A 23,487-nucleotide genomic window follows, 5' to 3' on the forward strand; every position below is an offset into this window, starting at 1 on the left:
AGTCCCGAGCACCTGCTACTAACCCAGCCTCCCATTCATGGATAGAAAAATCAAGGTGAAGAAAACCAAACAAAACAAAGCATTTTCTTGAGTACCAGCTTAAAAAAAAACATTTCTGTGAGCTGACTGATATAGAGGGACAAAGAAAACTTATTTCCCAAGAACAACCCAGATGGAAATGTCCTCACAAAACACTAGACAGTAAATAAAGTGGTATTTCAAGAACACCAATCTCCTTTTTCTGTAGGCTAGGAAAGTTCATTAACCCACATGTCTAAAATTTTCAAGAATTTTCCTTGCGGCACACCCACACTATCTCCTTATACATGAAGGGCACCCAATAAAATTGTTGTATGGCAAATAAAAGCCGTGAATACCTCCAGGCACATGACAGAAAAATTAGCATGTTTTGTTTTAAACACAAGTTGTCCTCTCTAAACACAAAGTCTACCCCACAACTATAAGTCATAGTTTAGCCTTGTTCAAAGACGAATAGTGCTACCAAAAAATTTACACATCTTAACTTTTTTTGCCCTAAAAATACCTAAGGCTGTACCACACTTTACTGTGGGGAAAAAAATTCCAGGTGAAGCTTGGTGGGTTTTTATTTCTCAAGACACATTTTGACTTAGCAAAGCTCATCACTGTGGTTCATGGCCACATGCAGCCCATAACACCCCTCAGACCCAGGAGCTCAGAACTGATGGCCATAAAAGCCCAGAATGCTCCTTGAAGCACAGCACTGGATTCACATACAAAATTCTCCCTTTTCACAGCTTGGTGGAAAGAGTTGTGTGCTAGAAGCCACTGCAACATTACATTACCAGTAACTAGTTCAATTTTTCATGTGTGAAGACAGGACAAAAAAATTAGGACAGGGCTCTTAACAGCTATACTTTTCCATGAAATACAATAAACCAACTACTGTTTGGTAATACAAGAGATTCTAAACATTATAATTATGTATGTCTGTAGAAATAATTATTACTCTCAACTTCTAATTCTGCTCAGCAGATAATGCTAATGTCTCGAAAGCAATTCAATAAAATTAAAAAATAAATTGAAGTAACTAGTTATTCACAAGTAATATTCCTTGGCATCATGTAAACAACCTGTAGCTCTTCATTGTTTGTTAAGGACATGACTTCATACGTCTTCTCCATTTCTTTTATTTCCATTACATTGTTGTACTACAATTCTTTGCAAAACATTGTATAAGCCACACAGAGTACCATTGTACATATTAACAGTTTGAAATGTACTCAATGACACATCTGACTAAATTCATATGCCTATTTTTAAAACCTTTCAGTTACTGATTTCACATCAGTAATTTTTCTTCCATGATCTAATCAATGTACCAAATAAGATCTAGTAGTTAATATAAAATGTACAGCTGCATGAAGCATGAGTTCACATTGCTGGCCACAGCTTTACATAGTCTTCAAAAGCTGTTAGGAGTATATTAGCAGCAATGTTCATAAAACAGAGGACTTTCTCAGAAGTGCTTAAGGATGACTAAGAAACAGGGATAACCAAATGCCACGTGAGTAAGGGCACACTGCAGCTGCTGCACTGGGCCACAGCACCAAGAGGTAGAACACACCTACCTGTGTTAAAGTGTGAGGGTCACCTACTCAGGAACACAGGATAGACAGGGTGCCAGATCAGGCAGAGGGAGAACTGTTTTCAATTTCTCTGCTGCCCCTAAACACCTAACTGGATCTAGAAGCTTGTGTTCAACAGACACACCAGTGGGATTCCCCATTTAAGAGTTTAAGGATAAATGAGAACTAGATAAAATCAGAAATATCCTACAAAAGTGAAAGCAAATTCACTAATGTGAATATTAGGAAGTAATTCTAAGACACTCAAAGATTTTTTTTTCTTCTTTTAAGGGACCTTTTGACTCTTTCATTCCTTTCCTGATTTGTGCATTTATTCCTTGCCCTACCCTCTCATCCTTTTTGATGGGAGGAAAAAGAAATAAAATTTTCTTCGTCCTTCCTATCCTGCTATCTGTTTTTCCTGCTAGCATCTATGCATAATGGTACATCATTGCTTTTAGACAGAACTCCCAAGAAATTTCATTAGGTATCTCTCTGCCAAAATTTGTGATGTATTTAGATCAAAACTTTTCAAGTCCTGCAACATCACTGCAGAACTCTTATTCCAATATTGAACGAGGTCACAAACAACTGTCAAATCTATATTAGCATAAATGTCAAGACTCTTTAAAAGTTTTTTGCTTTTTTTAAAAAGTATTTTACTTCTTTGTTAAAGTAAACTGACTGAGATAAGTCAAACTTAAGTACACAAATGCACAAAACACTCTCCTGTAAGTGTCCTTAATATAATGCAGTCTCATCAGTAGATATTTTTTCCGGAATTTGGAATTCAGAGATTTACTGGTTCCCACACACAGCTATTGTTAAAAAATCTTCAAAGGGCCTGTTTACTAAAATGAGTGCCAATTTTGTTTTCAGTTGCACTCAAATTGCCTGCAGTAAGGGACAACAATGCAAAGCCAAAGAAGGCCTTTATCAGCTGCAGTTTGAAGTACTGTAAACAAATTTATAAAAAGCACCAGAAGGTTTACAGAACACTGTCAGTGTTTCTTCTTCTGACCACACAATTCAGAATATGCAACTAAAGCTTACAATATTTAAAAAAGCATCAGTATCCTATGGCAACAATCTAAAAGGTTAACATACATTATCAATCTGTCTAAAGAGTTTTAAACCATGCTTCCTCACACTAGTTATGGACCCGAGCAGCTGCCTATAACTGGGTAGAGCATCCACTAGTGATCTCAGATGAAGTCTGAAATTACTCTGATCCTAAATGTGTTTAAATTAAAAAGTTTTGTTGCAGACTCCAATGAGGTCAGGATTTCATCACTTCTTTCTCATATTGAAATCTACATCATGGTCACCCTTGAAGGTGTTAATTTGGTTTCAAGAATAAGTTCTTTTTATTTAAATACTTTATAGCAACTTCTGAATGTACTGTGGGAATAATCTCAGTTTGGGAGAAATTCAATTTCCAAAACAATCTCAACTTCCAACATGTTTCCTACGCATGACTGTTTCTGCAGATGGGGTGCATCAGGGAAGAGTGATAAATATATGAGAGTTTATACTCAGAAGGTACCATTCATTATTCTTTAGAAGGCACTGTGTAAGAACAATGAAGATGAGACACATGTAACAATAAAGTCGAGGCACATTCATCAGTTAAAAACCAAGATTCTGTATCTGTTAAGGTCCCCCAAAAATGTATGAGGATCCATAATCACCTCTAACTGGTGTCACCTAAACTGGTTAAGACAGCCAAGTATTCAAGAATTGCTTTTATAAAGAAATCTATCATGATGGGCATAACAGTACACCCTGTCTTAGTGTAAAAATGCATCCAACTTCTTTTTGATATGTTCAAAAGCATCTTTCCCCATATAGTCCATGCGCCCTTCCTCCCATTTCCTCCGTTCATCTTCTGGAGTTGGTTTTGCTGGTTTGAAGTAAATAGACAGCTCTGAAACAAAATGTGCAACCTCATTCTGTGGAAAGAAGAAGAAGAGTAGGAAAACTGTCATTTGGTTTTTCTTATTTCAATACTGTGATGCTAAACCTTAAATGGTAAACTTCTGCACTGTACACTCCCAGTTAAAACAATGAAATAAACAATATTCAAATGTTCACTCCCGTTTTGATAATGTGACCTCATTTTCCTATGGTTTACTACTTTCCATGGCATCTTTAAACATACAAAACATTTATTTTACTGATCTTAACTCAGATCTTGGCATACTCAACAACAATACAATGAAAATATTACAAATACTGCCTGGTTAGAGGAGAATATCAGCTGCAAGGAAGAATTTATAATTTATCTGTTCAAATCTTGTCTCCAACAAGCTTTCATGTGAACATACATTTCTAGAATTTTTGGTAATCAGTTTTATTTGAAATCCAGTGAGATCAATATTTAGCAGATGTGAGACACGTTGTTTAATAAATTAATTCAAAATATGGACACTATTCATTGTACCAACAGCTAGTTCATTTTGAATGATACTCCAAAATTGTAAATGCTGATTCAAAGTCAAGTCATCATAGGTGCACAAATGTGAGACACATTATTAGTGATAATTTCTACCATGTAAAAGGAAAACTGTGTCTCCAGTTGACCAATGCCAGCAAAGAAAGGAACACCCCCACAATTATAGCCTGTAATAAAGATGAAATATAACAAGGACTAATCAAGGCAGCCACTAAAACCTTCTTTCACTAGTGCTCAAAGAGGCTCATGGGAAAACAACCCATCTCATGTTGTAAACAAAACTGAAATCAACAAGAATGGCTTTCTAGTGAAGTCTTCACAAATTCAAGGTAAAAATGTTTCAGAATAGAATTTAATGGGCAGGAATCAATGTCTTCGACTGCCTAAATGCCCTCGAATATCCATTACATCTGCCTGTTTGGGGCAGATAAGGCATAGGACTTGTGGAAGACAAGGTCAGGTATTTCATACAACCAACATGCAGTAAGGTGTCAAGATTTCTTTATCATTAGCAAGTTTTATCAACAGCTTTAGAAGCATTAACAAGATGACAAGAATCATAATGTTTTTAGAAATTAAGAATTTTAGCTATGGCCCAAACACCCCGGCTGCACAGGAGCTACAGTTTTGTTTCTCAGTCTTTAAGTATTTCACTACAGTGCTTCACAATCATACAAAAACCCTCATTAGGAAAATAGCTGTGTGGTGAACCTTACAAATCCTTGACACCCTGTCAACCCCATCCACACCAAGTCTGCCCCTGTTATCACACTGCCCACATGTACAAGTGTCCATAAATGCAGTGCAAGACCACAAAGGAAAGCCTGGTCACTCAGGCTCCTGCACATTCCCTTTCCACTTGCTTGGAAACATCACTTCAGCAGGTAAAAAAACCCACAACAAAACAAAATATAACAGAACTAACAAACACAAAACACCCAAACAGCTTTTCTTGTGTTAATATTGGAGAACTAAAATTAACATCATGCACTGATTATTCTGGGGTTAGCACAGCAAAATACATATTTAAAACCCCAAAGTTTTGAAAAGAGAACTAGAAAGGGATCACAACACAGTATTAGAAAAAAATTAAGGAACTACATGGCTAAAAGATTAAGGAATTCGTTTGCACATTGCATTGTAATTAGTTGAGCTTTCCTAAAATTATGTTGGCAGCAAGTTATGCAGTTATCCACATGCAGTTATCAATAGATGTTGAATGCACAAAGCTACATGTACCATTTCTGAGGTTTCCTGAAGGGCAGGTTGCAATGCAGGTTGTTCTGAAGGTCTGTCAGGCTCAGAGGGATGGACGTTAGAATCTCTTGGTTCGACTTCATGGACAGGTTGCTAAAATACAGCCACTGAGGTTTTATTAGGGGTATATTTTCTCACAATTGCCTTTTCATGAGAATTCATAAAATACAGTACAATAATTTTCAGTCTTGGGGGAGGGTAAAGCAATAGATGGGAGGAAAGCAAGGAAGCACATTATCAACAAGGAGAAAATTCACGTCACCCAGCTTTAGTATCAAAAATGGCATTGAATCAAAGCTCCTACTACAATCCATCTAGGATAAGTGCCTCCAGAGGGCAGCTCATCTCATCCTAAAATAGGTTCAAAATGGCTGTCATTTTTCAGTGAGTACACATACAGCCTGGGAAACAAGCTTACCCTTCATGATTCCGACCACTCATGAGGCCAAATTTCAACAAGAAAAATCTCATTTCAGGATTATAGCTTGCTCTCACTTAAGCTTTTTACATGCATGAAATAAGAACAGAACAAAGTATTTCAAAACAGAGGTAAAATAGATTGCCCCAAAAATATTGTCCCAAATATTTGCTTTTGACAGATAGCAAAACATAAGTGACAGATTCCATTCTTAAGTCTTTTCCCCCAAAACAATTCCACGAGTATATTGAAGCTGGGCAACAAAAAGTGGAATGATGGTATTCCTAAGTAAGAAAGGAACCAAGCTATTACTTTCCAATTAATATGGTCTTCTGATAAGCCAATCCTAGTAATCAAAATACTAATAGAAATTTAAATTTTAATGAATCTGCTTTAGATAAAAATTATGATTTTTTTTTACCCCAAACAAACATCTTGATAATGTGTCCCTATTTAGTTTGAGCCTTTCCAATGAAGTCAGATGCATAAGGCACACAAGAAAATACAGCCTTTGCAAATAAATTATTCTTAAGTTATGGAATTGTAAGGTTTGCAATTTTCCTTTAGCTCCTTCACACCAAGAGGGGAAAGGGAAGAAGAGGAGGAAGAGGGCAAATGGGAAAGGAAAATTACAGTTTTACTTTATGGCGTAACTACAGGCTAAAGAAATGAAGGAAAGAACATCTTGAAAGTTGTCTTCATCATTCTAGAGTGTAATTCACAAATTACAATGCAGATGACATTAGAACACTAATTTCATTTTCTCTCAGTTGTACTATGGGGTAATGTGGTTTATCATGCAATATGTAGTGACTTACACCTGCAGAGATTGTGCTATTATGTCCAACTTAATTCCTGAGTAAACTAAGAAGATTCAGTGCAACAGAAACACAAATACAAGAGAAGTGACAAAAAAAGCAGAAAAACTGCAATATTCATTAGTGAATTTTTTCAAAGCTCTCCTTGCTGCTCAAGTCACAGAAATTTGAGAAACAGTTTTCTGAGTCAACACTTGTGGGAAAAAGCTTTCTACAGAGGAATGATACAAAGGATTCTAGCTTTAAATATATTAATTCACAAAAGTACTAATATTCAAAATATTGCTTTGGTAGCAGATTTTTTTATATTACATTTGATTAAGTACTTAACAACTTTGAATAAATAACCTCTTCCTAAAATGCAAAGCAAACTCTTTCACCTTCCAGACACATAATACATGCATAACTAAAGTTTAAAGAAAATAAACACGCTTTAGATTATTTTTATTGCTAGTGAGAAAATTCAATAGCTACAGCCAAATTGAAGATATGATCTTGCAAATCAGAAAGAATCTCCTTTTAGTATATAATTTGACTTTGTTTCTGCATATAAAAATAATAAACAACACACTCACAGCTTTGAAGGCGAGTTCCTCAGGTGAACATGCTGTGGGATTTACTTCACTTGTCTGCTCTGGGAGCTCAGGCTTTTGTAGAGAACTGTCCACATAAGGACTGACCTTCTTCAGGGTAACTTCCACTCCATTGAAAACATGCTAATAAAATAAGAACATCTCACCACTGAAACACAATTTTTCAGGACAGCGATAACTTATTTACAACAGTTGCACTTCCTTAGAGAGCTCTCATCATTAAAGGAATAACATAATAAATGTAAAAAAAATTATATGATCCTAGATTTAGAGCATGCTGCAGTTTAGTTTTTTTTTTTTTTTCACTCATGAGCACACCAGCATCATGAGGTAAATCTAACAGGTATTTCCACCTTCATTTACCATAGTTGAAATATTTCTTTAATAGGCAGTGCCTTAAAAATGAAAGCATGCTAAAGTATAAGATCAAAAACTACCCACTCCTTTCTCTGCTTTCCAATTTGTCATGAGGTTAATAAGCCAAACTATTCTCTGGGGCTTTGATGGTAAGTATTCAACTGATCTTAAGGGGATTATGCAATTAGTTCAATTATGTTAATAATTTAATATTATAAGGCATTAAGAATATATTTACATATGCATAAATGGGATCTAATTTGTAATGTCTGGATACAAAATTAAAAATTGTACTTCTACACATTTTTTTATGCTACTGGTTTCTAAGAAATCATCTATTTATAAACAGATTTTTTTTATTCTATTCATGAAAAGCACACTACTGCATATCCTTTGGAAAAAAAAAAAACCCATAAAGAGATCAATAAATGTTTGACATAGAAGTACTGTACATAACATCTTAAATGCAATTAACACTGCTTTTGCAAACCTCATTTATTTGTTATGACCTCATGAAACAAGTTAAAATGTAGTACTGAAAAGGTAAACTTTATTACAGTTCAAGACCTAGTTATATGCTCTCTATCAATCTAGCTACAAGAAAAACAAAAGTCTGTTTGTTTTATGGGCCAGGTTATCTCTTCTCTGGCTAATTTGTATCATATTCTGCACATACATTACCATAAAAACTCTATCAATTAAGAAGATGGCTGCAGGATACCTTGGGAAAGCAGATAATACAAGAAATCCTTCTTAAACTGCCACTTTTGTCACTTCTCCTACCAACCAACAGATAGTAAGTTTTCCCACACATTTTGGCATTACACAGCAAGGTTTTGGTAGCAGGGTGATTCCAGGAGTAGCTTCTGTAAGAAGCTGCTAGAAGCTTCCCCCAAACCCGATGGAGCCAATGCCAGCTGGCTCCAAAATGGACCTGTCACTGGCCAAGGCCAAGCCCATCAGTGATGGTGGTGGCACCTTTGGGATAAGATTTAAGGAGGAAAACTCTCCTTCTTAAAGTGAGGAGGAAGGAGTTTCCTTGCAACTGGACAACTGCAGGCAGAGGAGTGAGAATATGTGTGAGCTACAACCCTGCATGCACTAGGGTCAGTAAAGAACTAAAGGGAAGAGGTGCTCCAGATGCCAGAGCACAGATAACCCTGCATCCCACGGTGCATCAGGGCGGCCTTCTGTAGCCCACGGAGGCCCCTGGTGGAGCACAGGTGCTCCCCATGATGGACTCCACACCACAGCCACATGGATGTGTGAAGGAGGCTGTGACCCCATGGAAAGCCTGTAATGGAGCAGGCTCCTGGCAGCACCACTGGACCTATCAAGAGAGGAGCCTGCAGTGGAGCAGGGTTGCTGGCAGGACTTGTGACTCCATGGCGGACCCACACTGGGGCAGGCAGTCCCTTAGGGACTGCATCCCACAGCTCATAGGAAGGACTCATGCTGGAAAAATCCATGGAGAACTGTGTCCCCTGGGAGGGACTCTGCACCTGGAGCAGGGAAGGAGTGTGAGGAATCCAATCCCTGAGCAGGAAGGAGCAGCAGAGACAACACGAAATGAACTGACCACAGTCCTCACCTCCCATCCCTGTGTGCCATTGGTGGGGGGAGTCAGAGAAAACAGGGAGTAAAGTTGAATCCAGGAAGAAGTGAGGGATGGCAGTAGGTGCTCCAAATTTGGGGTTATTTCTCGTTACTCTACTCTGATTTGATTGGTAATAAATTTAATTAATTTCCTGAAGTTCAGCCTGTTTCACCTTGGATGGTACCTGGTGAGAGATCTCTCCCTGTCCTTATACAGACCCATGAGCCTTTCCTTAGATTTTCTCTTCCCTGTCCATCTTAGGAGCAGAGTGATAGAGTGGCTTTGGTGGGCACTTGGAATACAGCCAGACTCAGCCCACCACATTATATAATTTCTTCCTCTACCAATTTTCAGAATTTTTGGTTTTGATTCCAACATATTCCCACTAACTCCTCATCAGTTACCTTGCATTCCTCAGATTCTGATTCTTCCATCTTTTGAAGTTTTTCCAACAAAGGCAATATACTGGCACTGTATATATTCCACCAGAGGGCAAGAAATGACAGCTGATGAGAAGATCCAGATGTGGTGCCATCCTGCATAACTCTCTTTGTTTGAAGGTTGTATTTGTAATTCCAGGGCTTTGTTGCTCCCAAGAAGTGAACAACTTTGGCATCTCTACCAAAACTGTAGAGATCAAACATACAGGTCTATACATAAAATATTTCTTAGCTTATATAAACTGCTAGAAGAAACATGCTTACTCACTCTTGCAAAATTTAGCATTTTGCAAGAGCAACACATTTGAGATTATATTTATTAATATTTTGTTTCTATCTTCCTGGTTTAATTCACCTTGTTTCACATACAGAAAACAAAAAGTTACGTTGTGATTTGCTTCCAGCTGCTAATTCTAGTGGAAAAGTTCATGAAGGAAACTGACAGTCTCATGCAGTACTATTTCCAGTCCTCTTTCAGGCTCTATTCACAAAAAAAATACATACCACTTGAAATATTTAATCACCAAAACTTGGTATTACTGATCCCATATTAAAAATTACTAATAAATACACTGGCCTAAGTTCATCTTCCAATAAAAGTGTATTGTGCAACTAGAATGGAAATTCATGACACCCTAAATCCAACTTGCCTTTTACCAGATAAGATTCTCAACTGCATTGTCTGGAATCATATAATTAGTAGCACAAATTTCATTTCATAGAAGGAATGTCTCAAAAAGTTTAAGCAATGCCAATTGTTTCTCTAAGAAATTACTTGAGAACAAAGGAACAAGCTTAAAAGTAAACCTGTCAGAACCTAATGCCCAAGTAATTACATTTTGTCAAAAATGAAAGAAGCTTCTTTGAAAGAACATAAAAGACAGTGCAGCCAACTCTGGGACTCTCCCTGTGTCCAGACATTCACATTAAATTTAAGCTTCCATTGCATGGTTTCTACATAAGATCATTTGTGATACTGTAATTTATAATTAACAGAATATGCCACTATTAGTCTCTCTTACAAAAGGATGTTCTTTAACAAACTACAGAGGTTTACAGAAGTGTTATTACTCACTGATTGAAAGCAGGAACATAGGTGTATACAGAGCTGCTGCTCAGGTTATAGAGAAAAGGCAAGTGTTTGCCAATATCTCCTGTTGCCCAGTTGCTGAAGAAGCTGTTCAACAAGCCTTGATCACCTCCTAAAGAATACACAAAACAGTATTACCATAACATGTGTACACTCGAATTTGTATCAAAATTTGGATGGGAGTGAGATAGGGGCCTGAGATTGGTGTGTTCAGGGGACTCCAACTTGGACTTGATAATATGGCCATGTGAGCATGTACAAGTGAATAACACCTGATTCATTCCAATGCAGCCTCAGTGTAAATGAAGTCCTATTGTACTACAAGAAGAAAGGAGTAGTGTTTTGTCTCCCTCAGAGCAAAAGACTGAAGGTCAGGTGTGTTTCTCTCTCCTAAGCCAGACAGCAAAATTAACCTAGCAAGACTCAGACACAATGTCCCTTCACTGCCCTTTTCTGAGGAGCACAGTCCAGAGTAAGTCAGCAGGTCTTAAATACAGTCTAAGAGGCAAAGTTCTGCACCTTGAATTCTTACATAGAGCCCAGAGAACTGCTGCCTCCCTCCATTCTGCCTGATAGCATGGAAAATGTCCAGCATTTCATTCCTTATGCCTTGCCCCTTACCATCAAAGCTGCCGTGCTCAGCAGCAAACTGGAGCAGCAGGTTGTAAGTCTTCAGGGAGGGCTGGAACACAAACACACCACTATTGAAGCAGTCAGGCCAGCCAGAATCAGGAGCTGCAGAAAACTCTTCTCGATCAAACAACTCATCAACATTGCAAAGTACCTTATGGAGAGTAGGAAAAGAGAAAAAGATGCTAGAGTAAATGTTTGTATAGAGCAAGAATTGCCATATTAGTACCAATGGAGTAAATTGATAATTTGGCCTAGTACATGGCTTGCAGAGCATAAAAGCAGAGCCATTGCAAAATATGCTAGAGGTCAGAACATCTCTTTTTGATATAATAACGCAACATTAATTGTGATTCTCCATGGTTTCTCTGACAAAATGAAAAGCCTGTGAAATTATTTCATGATGCTTGGGAGACCATCCAAGGTCCCTTTAAATATTATACACATATAAATAAAACACACATTTTCCTTCTTTCTTCACTCACCTTTCCGTAGTCAATTATTTTTCATAACTACAACAGAACTGAATGAAAATTTGGAATCTAATTCATTTTAGTTAGCAACACACTAAGGGTAGTAGAAAAACAGTCTCTTGCTGCCAGTTTTCTGATGTAACGTAAGATCAGATATTTGCTTCTCTGCTTTCTTTTCAGCTTCACAACGAAGTGGGAAAATCAATCAGGTTAAAGCAGAGATAAAGTTTGTGAAAAGACAGCTGTACAGTCAGTGAAAGTCAGGACCCCCACCTTTCACAGCCACTGCGAAAAACAGGAGCAATTTTTTTACAAATAAAATTACCTAATTGAATTTTTTAAAAAGATAAATTTTGCCTTCCTCCTTTAACATTAATGTAAAGCAAGAAATCATAAGCCTTCCTCCTCAAGAAGAATAACTTAATTTGATTTCTAATTCAAATACAATCCTATTAAATTGAAATTCATCCCAGTCTTTCAGAGTGAGCCATGAAAGCACAAGGGAAGGTTGACATGATTGTCCTCACCAAAATTATCTCTATGCATCTAAAAACTTAAAAAAAAAAAAAAGGTAACATCAGGAATTTCTTTTTTTTTTTTTCTATTTTAAAACCATCCTGCCTTCCTGACAGAATAATTCCAAAAAAAAATATGTGAGGGTTGCAAGGCTTGCAAGGGTTCCTCAGGGTGAGAGAGATAGACGAGAATCTTGACTCCATGATCAAAAGGCTGGATTTATTATTTTATGATATAAGTTACATCAAGACTATACTAAAATGACTAGAGAGAAAAGTTCAGAAGCTGCTAAGCTAAGAATAGAATAGGAATGAATAAACAAGGGAGCTCTCTGTGAATCTGTCCCAGAGAGCTTGGCCCCTGATTGGCCCTTAATTGTAAACATGGAACATGGGCCAATCACAGGTGCACCTGCTACATTCCACAGCAGCAGATAACTATTGTTTACATTCTCTTTCTGGGGCCTCAGCTTCCCAGAAGAAGGAAAAATCATAAAGAAAGGATTTTTCACAAAAGATGTCTGTGACATGTGAGAGAGATCTATTTAAAACTTCTGTCAGGAGACACAGTACATAGAGTTTGTGATCTCCTTTGAGGACAGTCCTGAGGCTACTCTCCAAACTGAATTTATTTTTATGCAGCCAGCACAACTTTGAGAATTGCTAAAATGTGCCAGGATGGAGCTCCTGCAACCTTGTGACCGCCAGCAAATCTGGTCACTTCAGAGGCCCTGAAGGCTGCCTGGCAAGGAAGCATCCCACAGTCAGAGACAGACACAAATGTTTCCATGGCTCCCTCTCCACTCACCAAAGTGTCTGCATCCATGAAGACACATTTGCTGTAATGAGTAAGAGTCCAACAATGAAGCTTAGTGAAGGTTACACCCAGTTCTGGCCTCTGCATCAGAGCCAAATGGACTGAGTCAGCGCTGTCAAGCACACCCACCTCGATCACCTCATCAAATACGCTGCTGAGGACTGACCTGCCAGAGAGCAGTGGAGAGAAAGAAAGGGATTTAGACAAGTTCATCAGAGTTCACTCCAGGCATGACAACAGTGACACACAGCGTGACATTAATTATGACAATAACCAAAGCTAGATTGATTGCTTATATAAGAAGTCAGAAGTGAAAAGTCTTTGGACACAGCCTGCTGAAGAGGTAGCTATCAGGCCATAAAACATTGTCTTCTGCACTATGGGGGCCAGCACATCTCAAAAGTGAGAGCTGCTGTTTGAAGGAAAAAACAATCCTCATTCTAGTCACTTATCTCTTATGGAAACACCAACAGAAATTAAAGCAGCTTTCATCCTGCACAACTGATTCCAAAGAACAGCACCATACCGTGTTCCCTCTGCATTTTACAGGATGAGACATGCCAGCACTCTCATTTGTACCTACAGTGCACAAGTAAACACTGCTTCAAAACTGCACCTTTTATAAGGTGTACTTGCTCACCATATATAGTTCCTCACTACTATGTAGCATCTCGAGACTTTAAGCTAAACATTTTATTTTTCTATGCATATATTTTATGGGAATTCTATTGGTAACAACAAAGTAGGTAATTTTCCTTCAAGGAGCAAGAAGAAAAGTATTTAAAACACAGCTAATTTACTTACACTATGCTATTGTAATCAAAGTCCTCAATGTCTCACAAACACAGAAAAAGAAAACCTGTTCTGTTCAAAATCTAGGTTTCAGGATCATTAGCTTTTGCCTGATTGATCTTCAAGGAACAGGAACTAACTGGCAAAGAACTAAATAAAGAGATTATTAGAAGTTTATTTCAGTGATCTGCTTTCTTCTTCTTTTTTTTTAATGTTATCCTTGATTTAAAATACATAATATAAACTCTTTTCTTCCCACTCAATGGACATGGGAAGAATTACAGACTTAGTATCCACCCATGCATCAAATGGATACAGTATTCCCTTAGGAAGGTTACAGCGCTCTGATAATGTCCATACTTCAAAAGTCTGTGAAAACAGATTTTTGTGCATCCAGTCATAGCAAAAATGTGAAAATGTATTTCTTGAGCCAGATGCATTACAAACACATTCAAACAGACTACAGAAAACAGGAGCTTTCACACTTCCTAAGACATAGCAGAACTAAGAGTTTAAGTTGCTATAGTATGACACATCTTTTAGCAAGTGTCACAGTCCTCCAAATAACAGGGCTTGAGTTCAGACTTAACAAGATTTCTGTAAAGGCTATTCTGCAGTGTCTGTAGAATCACAACACAAATTACAAACTGATTTATACAAAAAAGCAAAAAGAAACTATTCTTATCATGATTTTAAGAACATTAGTCATGTGGAACTGAGCCCTTATGTTTATGGAGAGTTCTGATGCCACAAGTGGTTATGTATCTCATCCTAAGAGAGAAAAAATTGGGAGAAAAACAACAGAAGTGCAAGAAACTAAAACTTTAGTTCCAAATTTTCGGTCTCCTCAATTATAATACAAATTCAAGCCATAAGCTCTACTTCTGCAAGTGAATTCTTAGTAGGCTAAGGGGCTTATAATGGAACTTATTTGAGACTCCTCTTAGAAATCACTAGCCAAGAGGGAAGTTCTAGGCATAATGCTGTGAAATCCACAGAAACCTATTAGAACCTTTCATGCTGTTTCTTATTCTTCCACTATTTAAATCTCCAAAAGCACATTAATACTTACCTCATCCCACTGGAAACCTCTGGAGTAATTAGAACTGCCAATTTTCTGGATGTCCTATGATTCCTCAATGACTGTCCAAGAACGAGAGCGCCTTGGCAGTACACATCATCAGTAGCAAGGGTCACAAAGGCTTGATCTGTTACTGCAAAAAAGTATTCAGAAGAGTCACTTTACAACTTTAATGTAAGCCCTTTTAGCTTGCTCCCTCCTCTTCCAGATAAACAACAGTATGTGGCTTTTAACAACCACATTGTGATTATAAAAACTATTCCTGTGATGAGACTCCCCCCAAAAGTCTCAATTGAATAGAAAACCCAGTGAATGTGAGGGCAGAATGTATGTTTCTGATTTTTATTATTTTTGTTTGCCTGATTTACACAATAGCAGGTATACATTTTTTGCCCTAGCTTTAAACAGATAATTCTCTAGGTCTTATTGCTGAAACATAATGTCAATCAAAAAAGGTAATCTGTAAAAATTTAGATTTTATATTTAATGAACATAGTATAACACAACCAATAAGGAAAATGTTCTTGCTTATACAGTGCCAATAGCTAAGGAAAAGAACAAGATGCTGAGATTTAGCCAGAAATGTTCTTTCCATAATGCCACTGAATCAACCCAACACCATTTTTGCTCTGCCGTCTTTGTGCTGGGGTACCTGGTGCTGGCTGAACAAGTGCAGAGAAATTCCTACCAAGATCAGTACATCTCCCAGAAGCTGAGAATCCCTACCTCAGGTAACTCCAGGAAATTTAGAAGGGTTCCTTATTGTCAGGAAATATATGAGGAAACAAGTTACAATAAAAAAGAAAGCAACCTACACTCCTGCATAACAGGAGAAAATGTGTTTTGTAAAGACACCACTCCCATGGCAGGATCATAAGGGGCTGCTTCTTCAGCTCTGCCCTGTGATATAACCAGCACTGTCAGAGCTCTTCTGGGGAGGACCTACACCTCAGCAAGGTGAACAGCCTCCTTGGAGCAGAAGGATGATACACTCTAGGCTGCAAAATTAACCAGAACAAGATGAGCAGGTCACACACATGAAGGGAATTCCACTGAGCTCGACTGAAACTTCAATAAACACTTGTGTTGAAATACTTGTTTAGAACCACCATCATCTTAAGGGACAGGCAATTGCATTAAATAAATTAAAACAACCAAACAATACCAACATAAACAACCTGTCATACAGTTTCCAGGGCCTGTGAGAAACACCAGGAAAGAATCTCACAGAGCTAGATGCAGAGAACTCAACAAATGACCTCATGGCTGCCTCAGCCAGAGGCTGCCAAAATGAGTGAGTTCTAGCCCCTAACCATCATCAAGGTATGCAGTAAAGTATGGCTGATGCCCACAAGCTAGCAGATATTAAGCATTTTTATTTTTCACATCCTCCAAATCCAGAATGAAACACAGGCCCACTGGTGTGCTGCCTTTCCCCCTGACTTTTTGCCCCATTTTCACTCATCTCCAGCCAGCCAGCTTGATCTCAAGCACAATGCTTTCCATTTGCTGACACTGCCACACATCCCTGCACCTCAGGAGAATCCCAGTAAGTGACAGACTTGGCTAAGAAAACCCAAATCATCAACTTAAAATAGTTTGCATAGCCCACAGCTGAGCAAACTCCAGTAACATTTCCAATTACAATTTCCAGACAAAGCAAATGAAGAATTGAACTTTCAAATGTCCCATTATAATAACAGCTCGAGCAAGTTACAGGTGTTCCAGAAATCAGTGAATAAGGAGTTGCTTTAAAACAACAGATGCGAAGTAAACTGCTCCTACTGCAGTTTCCCAGAGGGTTAAAGGAATAAATATAAGCATCCCTAAAAACCAATGCAAACCAGAAAACCTCTGAAGGCTACTTCAGCAAGAAAATTACTCAGAAAAGATGCAAAGGATCAGGAAAGCAAAACAGTTTTGTGCTAGGCAACAAGCATCTTCAGCCAAAGAAAGGTAATAAAACAACTACTGAGAGGAATGTGGGAGTTAGGTTAATATAAAAAAAACAAATTGTGAAATGAGTGGGAGTTCCTATCTTAAAATACTATTTTAAAAAACAACCACAAAACTGAACACAATCCTTACATGGCTCTTGCAAATTCTTTTGGCTACAGAAGCTGAATCTTTACTTAAGTAATACATAGAAAAATACACAAACTACTCATTAAATGGTTCAGCAAATTGGTATGGAAAATTACCACATCCTCCAAATGCTTTTGTGCCCGGTACCCCTGTGGTCATAACCCCAAGGAAGCAAACTGCCAAACAACTACTGCTTCTAAGAAACTCTTCTGATACCTCACAAAGAACAGAAGCTAAGTGTCTGTTTTGAGAATCAGATGTGGGATACCTGTTACAGCCTTCTTAATACAATGAACCATCATAGAGATAATTGAATAGATAATCAAACTATTGACTGAAAATATTTAACATTAAAATATTTCTGGTGCTAAGAGAGAAGCAAATCCTAATAATTTTAAAATCGTACAGGGGCATCACTAATTCATTAAGGATCCTTTGGGGGTTAAAAATAAAAATATTTTATCATTACCTTTCATCTAATCCTTGCTTTCAAGAAAGGAGTGTTATTTGTCTTGCCTTGTTTATAAAATTCTTTGGAATATAGCCTAATAAATAAACATTTTATTTTTATAACTCAAGTAAGGGTCAGGTTTTCATACACATGTTTGGAAGTAAATGGTTTTCCTGAAAGTTTCCATTTAGCTGACACATTAAATCTACACATACAGAGTTTCATCCACTGACTTTAAAAGAGCAAATCTTCTTTAAGTTTGAAAGCCAGAGGTGCAGATATTTAAATTTATTGCAACCGTTTTTTGGTTTGGTGGTTTTTTCAGTTTTGGGGTTTTTTTTCTTTTTTTGAATAGTCAAGGAGACCATAAAGTCTAACTTTAATTCTTTGTGCTGAATGACAACACTTTTTTTATGGACAGCACCTACTGTTTAGGGTATTAAGTTTTCAAGCAAATTGTCTACAAGTTGAGGACCCTTATGGCTAACACAATACCACTGGCTATAAGTGAGCTATGAGAAAAGAAAGCGTATTTTTAGAGTCCTATTAAAATCCTGTCATATGAATTTATAAATCTGCCCATTTCTCTTGTCTAGATTACCACAAAGCACATGATGATGATGCAAATTAAGAAATCATTATCATCAGTAGTGGCTCTTCAGTTTTACTACCTAAGAATACTTTCTTAGAACAAAACAAGGATCTTCAAGGAATTGACTTGCTGAGTTATTCTAGAGCCTGCTCTGCAGCTATACAAAAGAGACAGCAAAAGTAATGTGAACCACTACAGTCAGGGTGATCTTTGGTGCAACTTGTCACAGCTTTTTTAGCCAAGATCACTGACTTTTTATGCTACTTACTCACAGAAGTAGTACCTCTGACACTGCCAGAGGCAAAATTCCTTGACAGGTGTGGAAAATAATTCTAGGGCACCTAAAAGCTTTATTTAGAATACCAACAGAGCAAGCAGACAGGGTGGTGCTCACTTTCATGTTCAAAGAGAAAAAGAGGATTAAAAAACACCAGATACCCCTTTTGAGACTCAGGAGTGACTGATAATAGCAAGCTCTGAGTGACCCAAGTTCCAACTTCAAGACAAGTTTAAGTAGGGTAGGGAGGTTTTTTTTTTTCATAATCCATTAGACATAGCTTTTGAATAATATTTTTCTATTTCTTCTGATAGACTGAGGAAGCATAAGTTTAGTCCAGCTGTAGTTCCTAATGTAACAATTAAAATTTGCCAAGCTGCCCACTGCAAAATGGCAACAGGAGACCAGACACTCCTGTGTTATGATTTTTCTGTAAGAACATTCTAAGTTACACATTGTCATTTTATGCATAAAAATAAGAGCAGATAAATCAACAGCTAAAAGCTTCCAACAGGCTGGTTATGTCCCCAGTGCCTCCTGCCATTCATACTCACCAACACTGCACAACTGCTTTCCTAAATTCCTCCCTGATGCCATCTGTTGCTCTCTTGTCACCTCCCCCCTCCTACTCCAGAGCAATCTGCACGATGAGCAGGCTGCAGCCTCCACCTGTATCTACTGAGCCACAGCACCTCTCTGAGATCCCAGGTGACAGTGACACAGCTCCAAATCACAGCACATTTCCTGACTCCAATTCTGTTACTCCCTCTCCTGCACAAGGACTCTGTGGATCTTCCCCCAGAAGTACCCATGAAGGTGTGTTAGACTGCCAAAAAAAGAGAACACAAGCTGTAGGCATCTCACTCCTCTGGCCTGGCACAGCCATATCCTGGAACAGAAATCTCTGCTCCTCCTGACACCCACAATCTTATAAGCAATCAAGAAATATTTTGTTAGAAGTAGAAAACATGAACAATAGTGTCAGACAATAACTTGAGTCGGAGCCCTATCAAAAATTATTATGCAAGTTTCCAGCAGAGAGGCAATTCTTGCCCTAGTACACAAATGACAGCTGGCAGTTTTAATTTCCATGCTTTCTTAGATCTAATAGTTGAAACATTGATGTTACTAATGAATACAAACAACAAACACTTTACAAAAACCTTTTTATAACAAGATTTAATGATATTCAATGGTATAAAATAATTCTCTTGGCCTAATGAAGTTCTGCCTCATCCAAAAACAGATTCTCTCTTATCTTTTATTAAAACAGTGCTGAATTTTAGTAGGCAGGATTACTGCTCTTGTGTTGGAAGAGCACTTGATTCCAGGTTTTTGTAGCTTTATTATGTCTTTCAGCTGAAAACTGTTGCGTTCTGCTTCAAGACTCTGCAATAATGTTATTCAACAGATGGTAAATGATTCTCATGAAAACTCAAATACAACAATATCATAAGATGCAAACAAGTATAACACATAACACCCAAAACTAGCCCCAAAACACTAATATACCAGTTTGAAAATTAGTAATAATTGGTAATAATTATTAGAAATAATTGCTTAAGCAATCCAGAGGTAGCACAAGGAAGTTTATGGTACATGTCAAGTTAGATGTTTCCAGTCTTTCCACACCTTCCTGTCAACCAAAAGAAAAAAAAAAAAAAAAAAAAAACAAAAAAACCCAAAAACCTGAAACAAACAAAAAACAAACAACAAAAAACCTCAACCAAACAAAATCACAGTGCTCTAATCCTTTAATTTGCAGATTTCTGCATTTTCCCAGTGTTGAAGTGCTACGTACTTTGAATGAATTCAAAATTGGTATCATTCAGTCCACATGACTGACACCCTTCAAATGGCTCAAGAAACCAAGATTTGTGGGAGCTGCTGCTCTCAAAAATGATAAAAAAGGAAGAAAAATTGAGTATGTTTAAGAACCAGAGCAGCACCTGCACTTAACCCCTGTGATTACCCTAAAAGCAGCAACTCATGGCTTTAAGGATAACTGACTCAGACCAATACGGCTGCTGTGTAGAAGGGACATGAGAAAGGTTTCTCTGACTCTGCCCTGGACTGGGACAGCCAGCCCCAGCCTGTCACCCTGGGGATCCACCAGGAAAGCACGCACAGACCTAAGCAGGCCAAGCTGTACATACAAGCAGAATACATAAATGAGTTCACTTATTTCACCCCATTACCCAGACAGTTTAAATCCTCCTCTGGAGCTGCTTATTACAGCACAGCACTCTGCTGATGAGAAAGCAGCAGGGACCCTCTCCCGCACCGGGATGTGAGAAGGGCAAAGCCCCGGGGGGCTCCAGGCTGCGCTCCCGATCGTTCCCGATCGCTGCTCAGGGCGAGCCGGGCGGGGCTCTGCGGGGCCGGGGGTACTCACCGGACATGCTGGGCAGGCGGGAGCCGACCGGGCAGGGCAGGGCAGGGCAGGGCTCGGTCCGCGGCACCCACCGCTCCTGCCGCCTCACCTGCGGGCGGGGGGGCCGCTAAACCGCACAATGGGATTAGCCTCCTTCTGCTGGAGGCACCGGCAGGTGAATTACATTCGCAGGGACTCCTGCGCAGCGGCAGAGAAAAGGCATTAGCGGCGGAGAGCATGGCGGGGGGGTTGGCACGACCCACCCCGCCCCCGCTGCGCGCCGGGCGCCGGCTTTGCTGTGAGGGAGGCTCGCTCCCGCCGCCCGGTCCCTGCCCCGCAGCGCTCCGCTCCCGGGAGGGCACGGCCCGGAGCTCGGCCCGGCACCTCTACCTGGACAGGCACAGCCCAGAGGTCAGCCCGACACGGGCACGGCCCGGAGCTCGGCCCGGCTGCGCAGCCCGACACGGGCACAGCCGGAGCTCGGCCCCGCACCGCAGCCCGGCACGGGCCCCGCTCCCCGGGATGGGAGAGAGCCTCGCTCCCCTTCCTCCTGTTCCCTCCCGTCCATGCCCCGGGTGCCCTCCGGGTCTCAGGCGCTGCGACAGAGCCTCCCTGTCACGCACACTTCCCGAGAGGAAGGGACACAGGCCGGGGAGACTCCGCCGCGCAGCGCCAGAGGAAAACACCAACCTCTATGAAGGAACGTGGAAAAAGGTCTCAGAGCATGAGTAGGGTGATTCCAGCGCGGCATGTGGTCACACAGATACTCGGGATTCACCGCGAATGAAGGGGGTCTGCCTCTAACTCCCTGGGGCCATCGTATCCCCTACAGATACAGTCTGATCACTTGTCACCCAGATAAGCAAGGAGGTGTTTTCAGTGTCCGGAAGCTCATGCTATTCAGAGGGCTGTAAATATTTTCACAAGTGCATAAATAAATGCACATTTTCTCGCACACCATGCTTTTTTCACTAGCCTAGACGTCATGTAATTGTGATGTAATTCAGCCATACAATGTCTCTGCAAAGTAATTTTAGGCTGATGTGGTTTAGCCAAGGCATTTTTGTTTCAAAAGCTGCTGTGAACATCAATATCTATGCAGCAGAGGTAAACGACTTTCAGGGAATGTGCCACTGAAAAAACTGCCTAGTGGTACGACTCAGCTATATAAACTTCATTTCCAACCATTTGCAAGAGATCTCTGTTGCCACTCCAAGCTGCTGCATTTGTTCTCTTACACCCTGGAATAATCCTAAAGGTCCACTGGAGAAGAGGGTGTCATTGCTCTGTAGTAATGGTGAAGGAAGGATGGACATAAACACAAACACATAGGAAATTGAGTTTTATTTATCCCACAGAAACAAAATTCTCATGGATCTGTGTTCACCACTGATTTACGTAGACATATCAACTAGACAACATAGTTATCAGTACCCTGATTACTCTTTAAGATAATTTTACTGGCAGATCTATTTCAGTTGGGGGACTTGAAGACTAAGAAAAAGTTTCTCTTTGGTAATAAAAGTGATGCCTATATTTAGATAATCTGTATTACTTGTGTGCCAGCAATTTTTTTTTATGTATGGAATAAATTTTAAGTATCAGAGCCAGTATCACAAGCTAGAGTTCAATGTTCTCACAGCCAGTTTACCAACTTCCCTTCCCTTCCCTTCATAACCCCTCAATTACTGGAAACAATTATACTAGAAATAGTTAATAAAATACTTACAAATTTGTTTTTACCATCATCATTCTTATTAAAAGGGAAATTGATACCTAAAAGTGCATCTTCACACTGGTATATATTGATATATTGGTATATGCTGACAAATTAGACCAAAGAGCTTCAGAGGGTCAAATACTTGGGTAGTCAGGATTTATCCATTCAGATTCATGGATTTTACTCAAATTCTCCATAATAAATCTGATTTTGGGCTATTAATATCAACACAAGTAACAAATTATTTTGAAAATATTATGAACAATTTAAAATAAATTGTCATAGTATAGCTAAATTAAAAATGTTGCACATAGATACTTCTCTAGACACTTAGTAAAATAAAAAAAAAGGAGAGAGAGAAAAATAGTAGATAGTTGTTTTCATTTTTTTCCTATAATTTTTCCTTAGTTTGAAGCATTTCCTTTTCTCTAGTGGGACATATTTGAACTTGTATACAGAATGTATCAATCCTCATATGTCCCAGAAAGTAGCAAACAAAACAAACAAAACCTGGGTCATCTTAGATAAAACACAGTTTTATTTATTGAAAATTTTGAAGAGAAAGTAGTGAAATATATATTTTCATGGTGGGACAAAGAACTGAAGTTGTAAAACCAAAATACTTGTCATTTCATTAATCAAATCTTTATGTCTGTCTGATAAAATATACAACAATCTGTTTTAACTCTTAACATGGAAATTAATATTTAAAAATAAATATTAAATGTCCTTGAAAGCCATATTAAAAATATTTTCTCATTTATAAGTTGAAAGTGATAGCCACAAAGGTGTTCATTTGCTTGTATATTGTTGAGGTATTTCTATGTTTAAACTGATGTACATTATAATTTTTTTCAGGATCAAAAAAAAAGTGGTAGTCTAAGCAAGCAACTGATATATATCCATTGAAAATATAATTCAGATAAATAGCATTTTATTATATGAAAAATTACTTTTTTAGTATATGCCTTCCTCTCAATGATGTAATAAGCACAAAATCATATTCACCTCCATATATGTGGAATTGCAGTAACAAAAACCATGCTTT

At 38.6% G+C, this 23,487-nt stretch overlaps 1 protein-coding gene across 6 annotated transcripts; it reads right to left on the minus strand.

Annotated features, from left to right (window-relative positions):
• GYG2 (glycogenin 2) lies at window positions 1-21,555 on the minus strand. 6 transcript variants are annotated; one of them, XM_054271656.1, is made up of 10 exons: window positions 21,410-21,473; window positions 20,741-20,917; window positions 14,932-15,073; window positions 13,059-13,233; window positions 11,254-11,416; window positions 10,618-10,744; window positions 9,507-9,729; window positions 7,131-7,271; window positions 5,302-5,412; window positions 2-3,559 (listed from the first exon to the last, which is right to left on the minus strand). In XM_054271656.1, exons 2-10 carry the CDS (start codon window positions 20,745-20,747, stop codon window positions 3,398-3,400), a joined length of 1,251 nt encoding a protein of 416 aa, XP_054127631.1. In that variant the 5' UTR covers window positions 20,748-20,917; window positions 21,410-21,473; the 3' UTR covers window positions 2-3,397. The 6 variants fall into 6 exon arrangements, with proteins under 6 accessions (XP_054127633.1, XP_054127631.1, XP_054127630.1 ...); XM_054271658.1 differs by lacking the exon at window positions 20,741-20,917 and having other exon boundaries at window positions 1-3,559; window positions 11,254-11,314; window positions 21,410-21,555; XM_054271655.1 differs by lacking the exon at window positions 20,741-20,917 and having other exon boundaries at window positions 21,410-21,555.
• Window positions 21,556-23,487: the final 1,932 nt, after the last annotated feature.

This window comes from Melozone crissalis, unplaced genomic scaffold, assembly GCF_028551555.1.
Source record: "Melozone crissalis strain CALT ecotype California unplaced genomic scaffold, PUWL_Pcris_2 ptg000013l_1, whole genome shotgun sequence".
Lineage (NCBI taxonomy): Eukaryota > Metazoa > Chordata > Aves > Passeriformes > Passerellidae > Melozone > Melozone crissalis.

Excerpts from the sequence above, each read along its gene's own strand:
- GYG2 (XM_054271655.1), bottom strand. The coding sequence starts at position 21,470 with ATGCCGCGCTGGAATCACCCTACTCATGCTCTGAGACCTTTTTCCACG. Across the intron at positions 10,745-11,253 it reads TGAGCACGGCAGCTTTGATG|GAGGTGATCAAGGCTTGTTG; the intron begins GTAAGGGGCAAG and ends TGTATTCTTTAG. Across the intron at positions 3,560-5,301 it reads TTCAGGAAACCTCAGAAATG|AATGAGGTTGCACATTTTGT; the intron begins GTACATGTAGCT and ends TTCTTTCCACAG.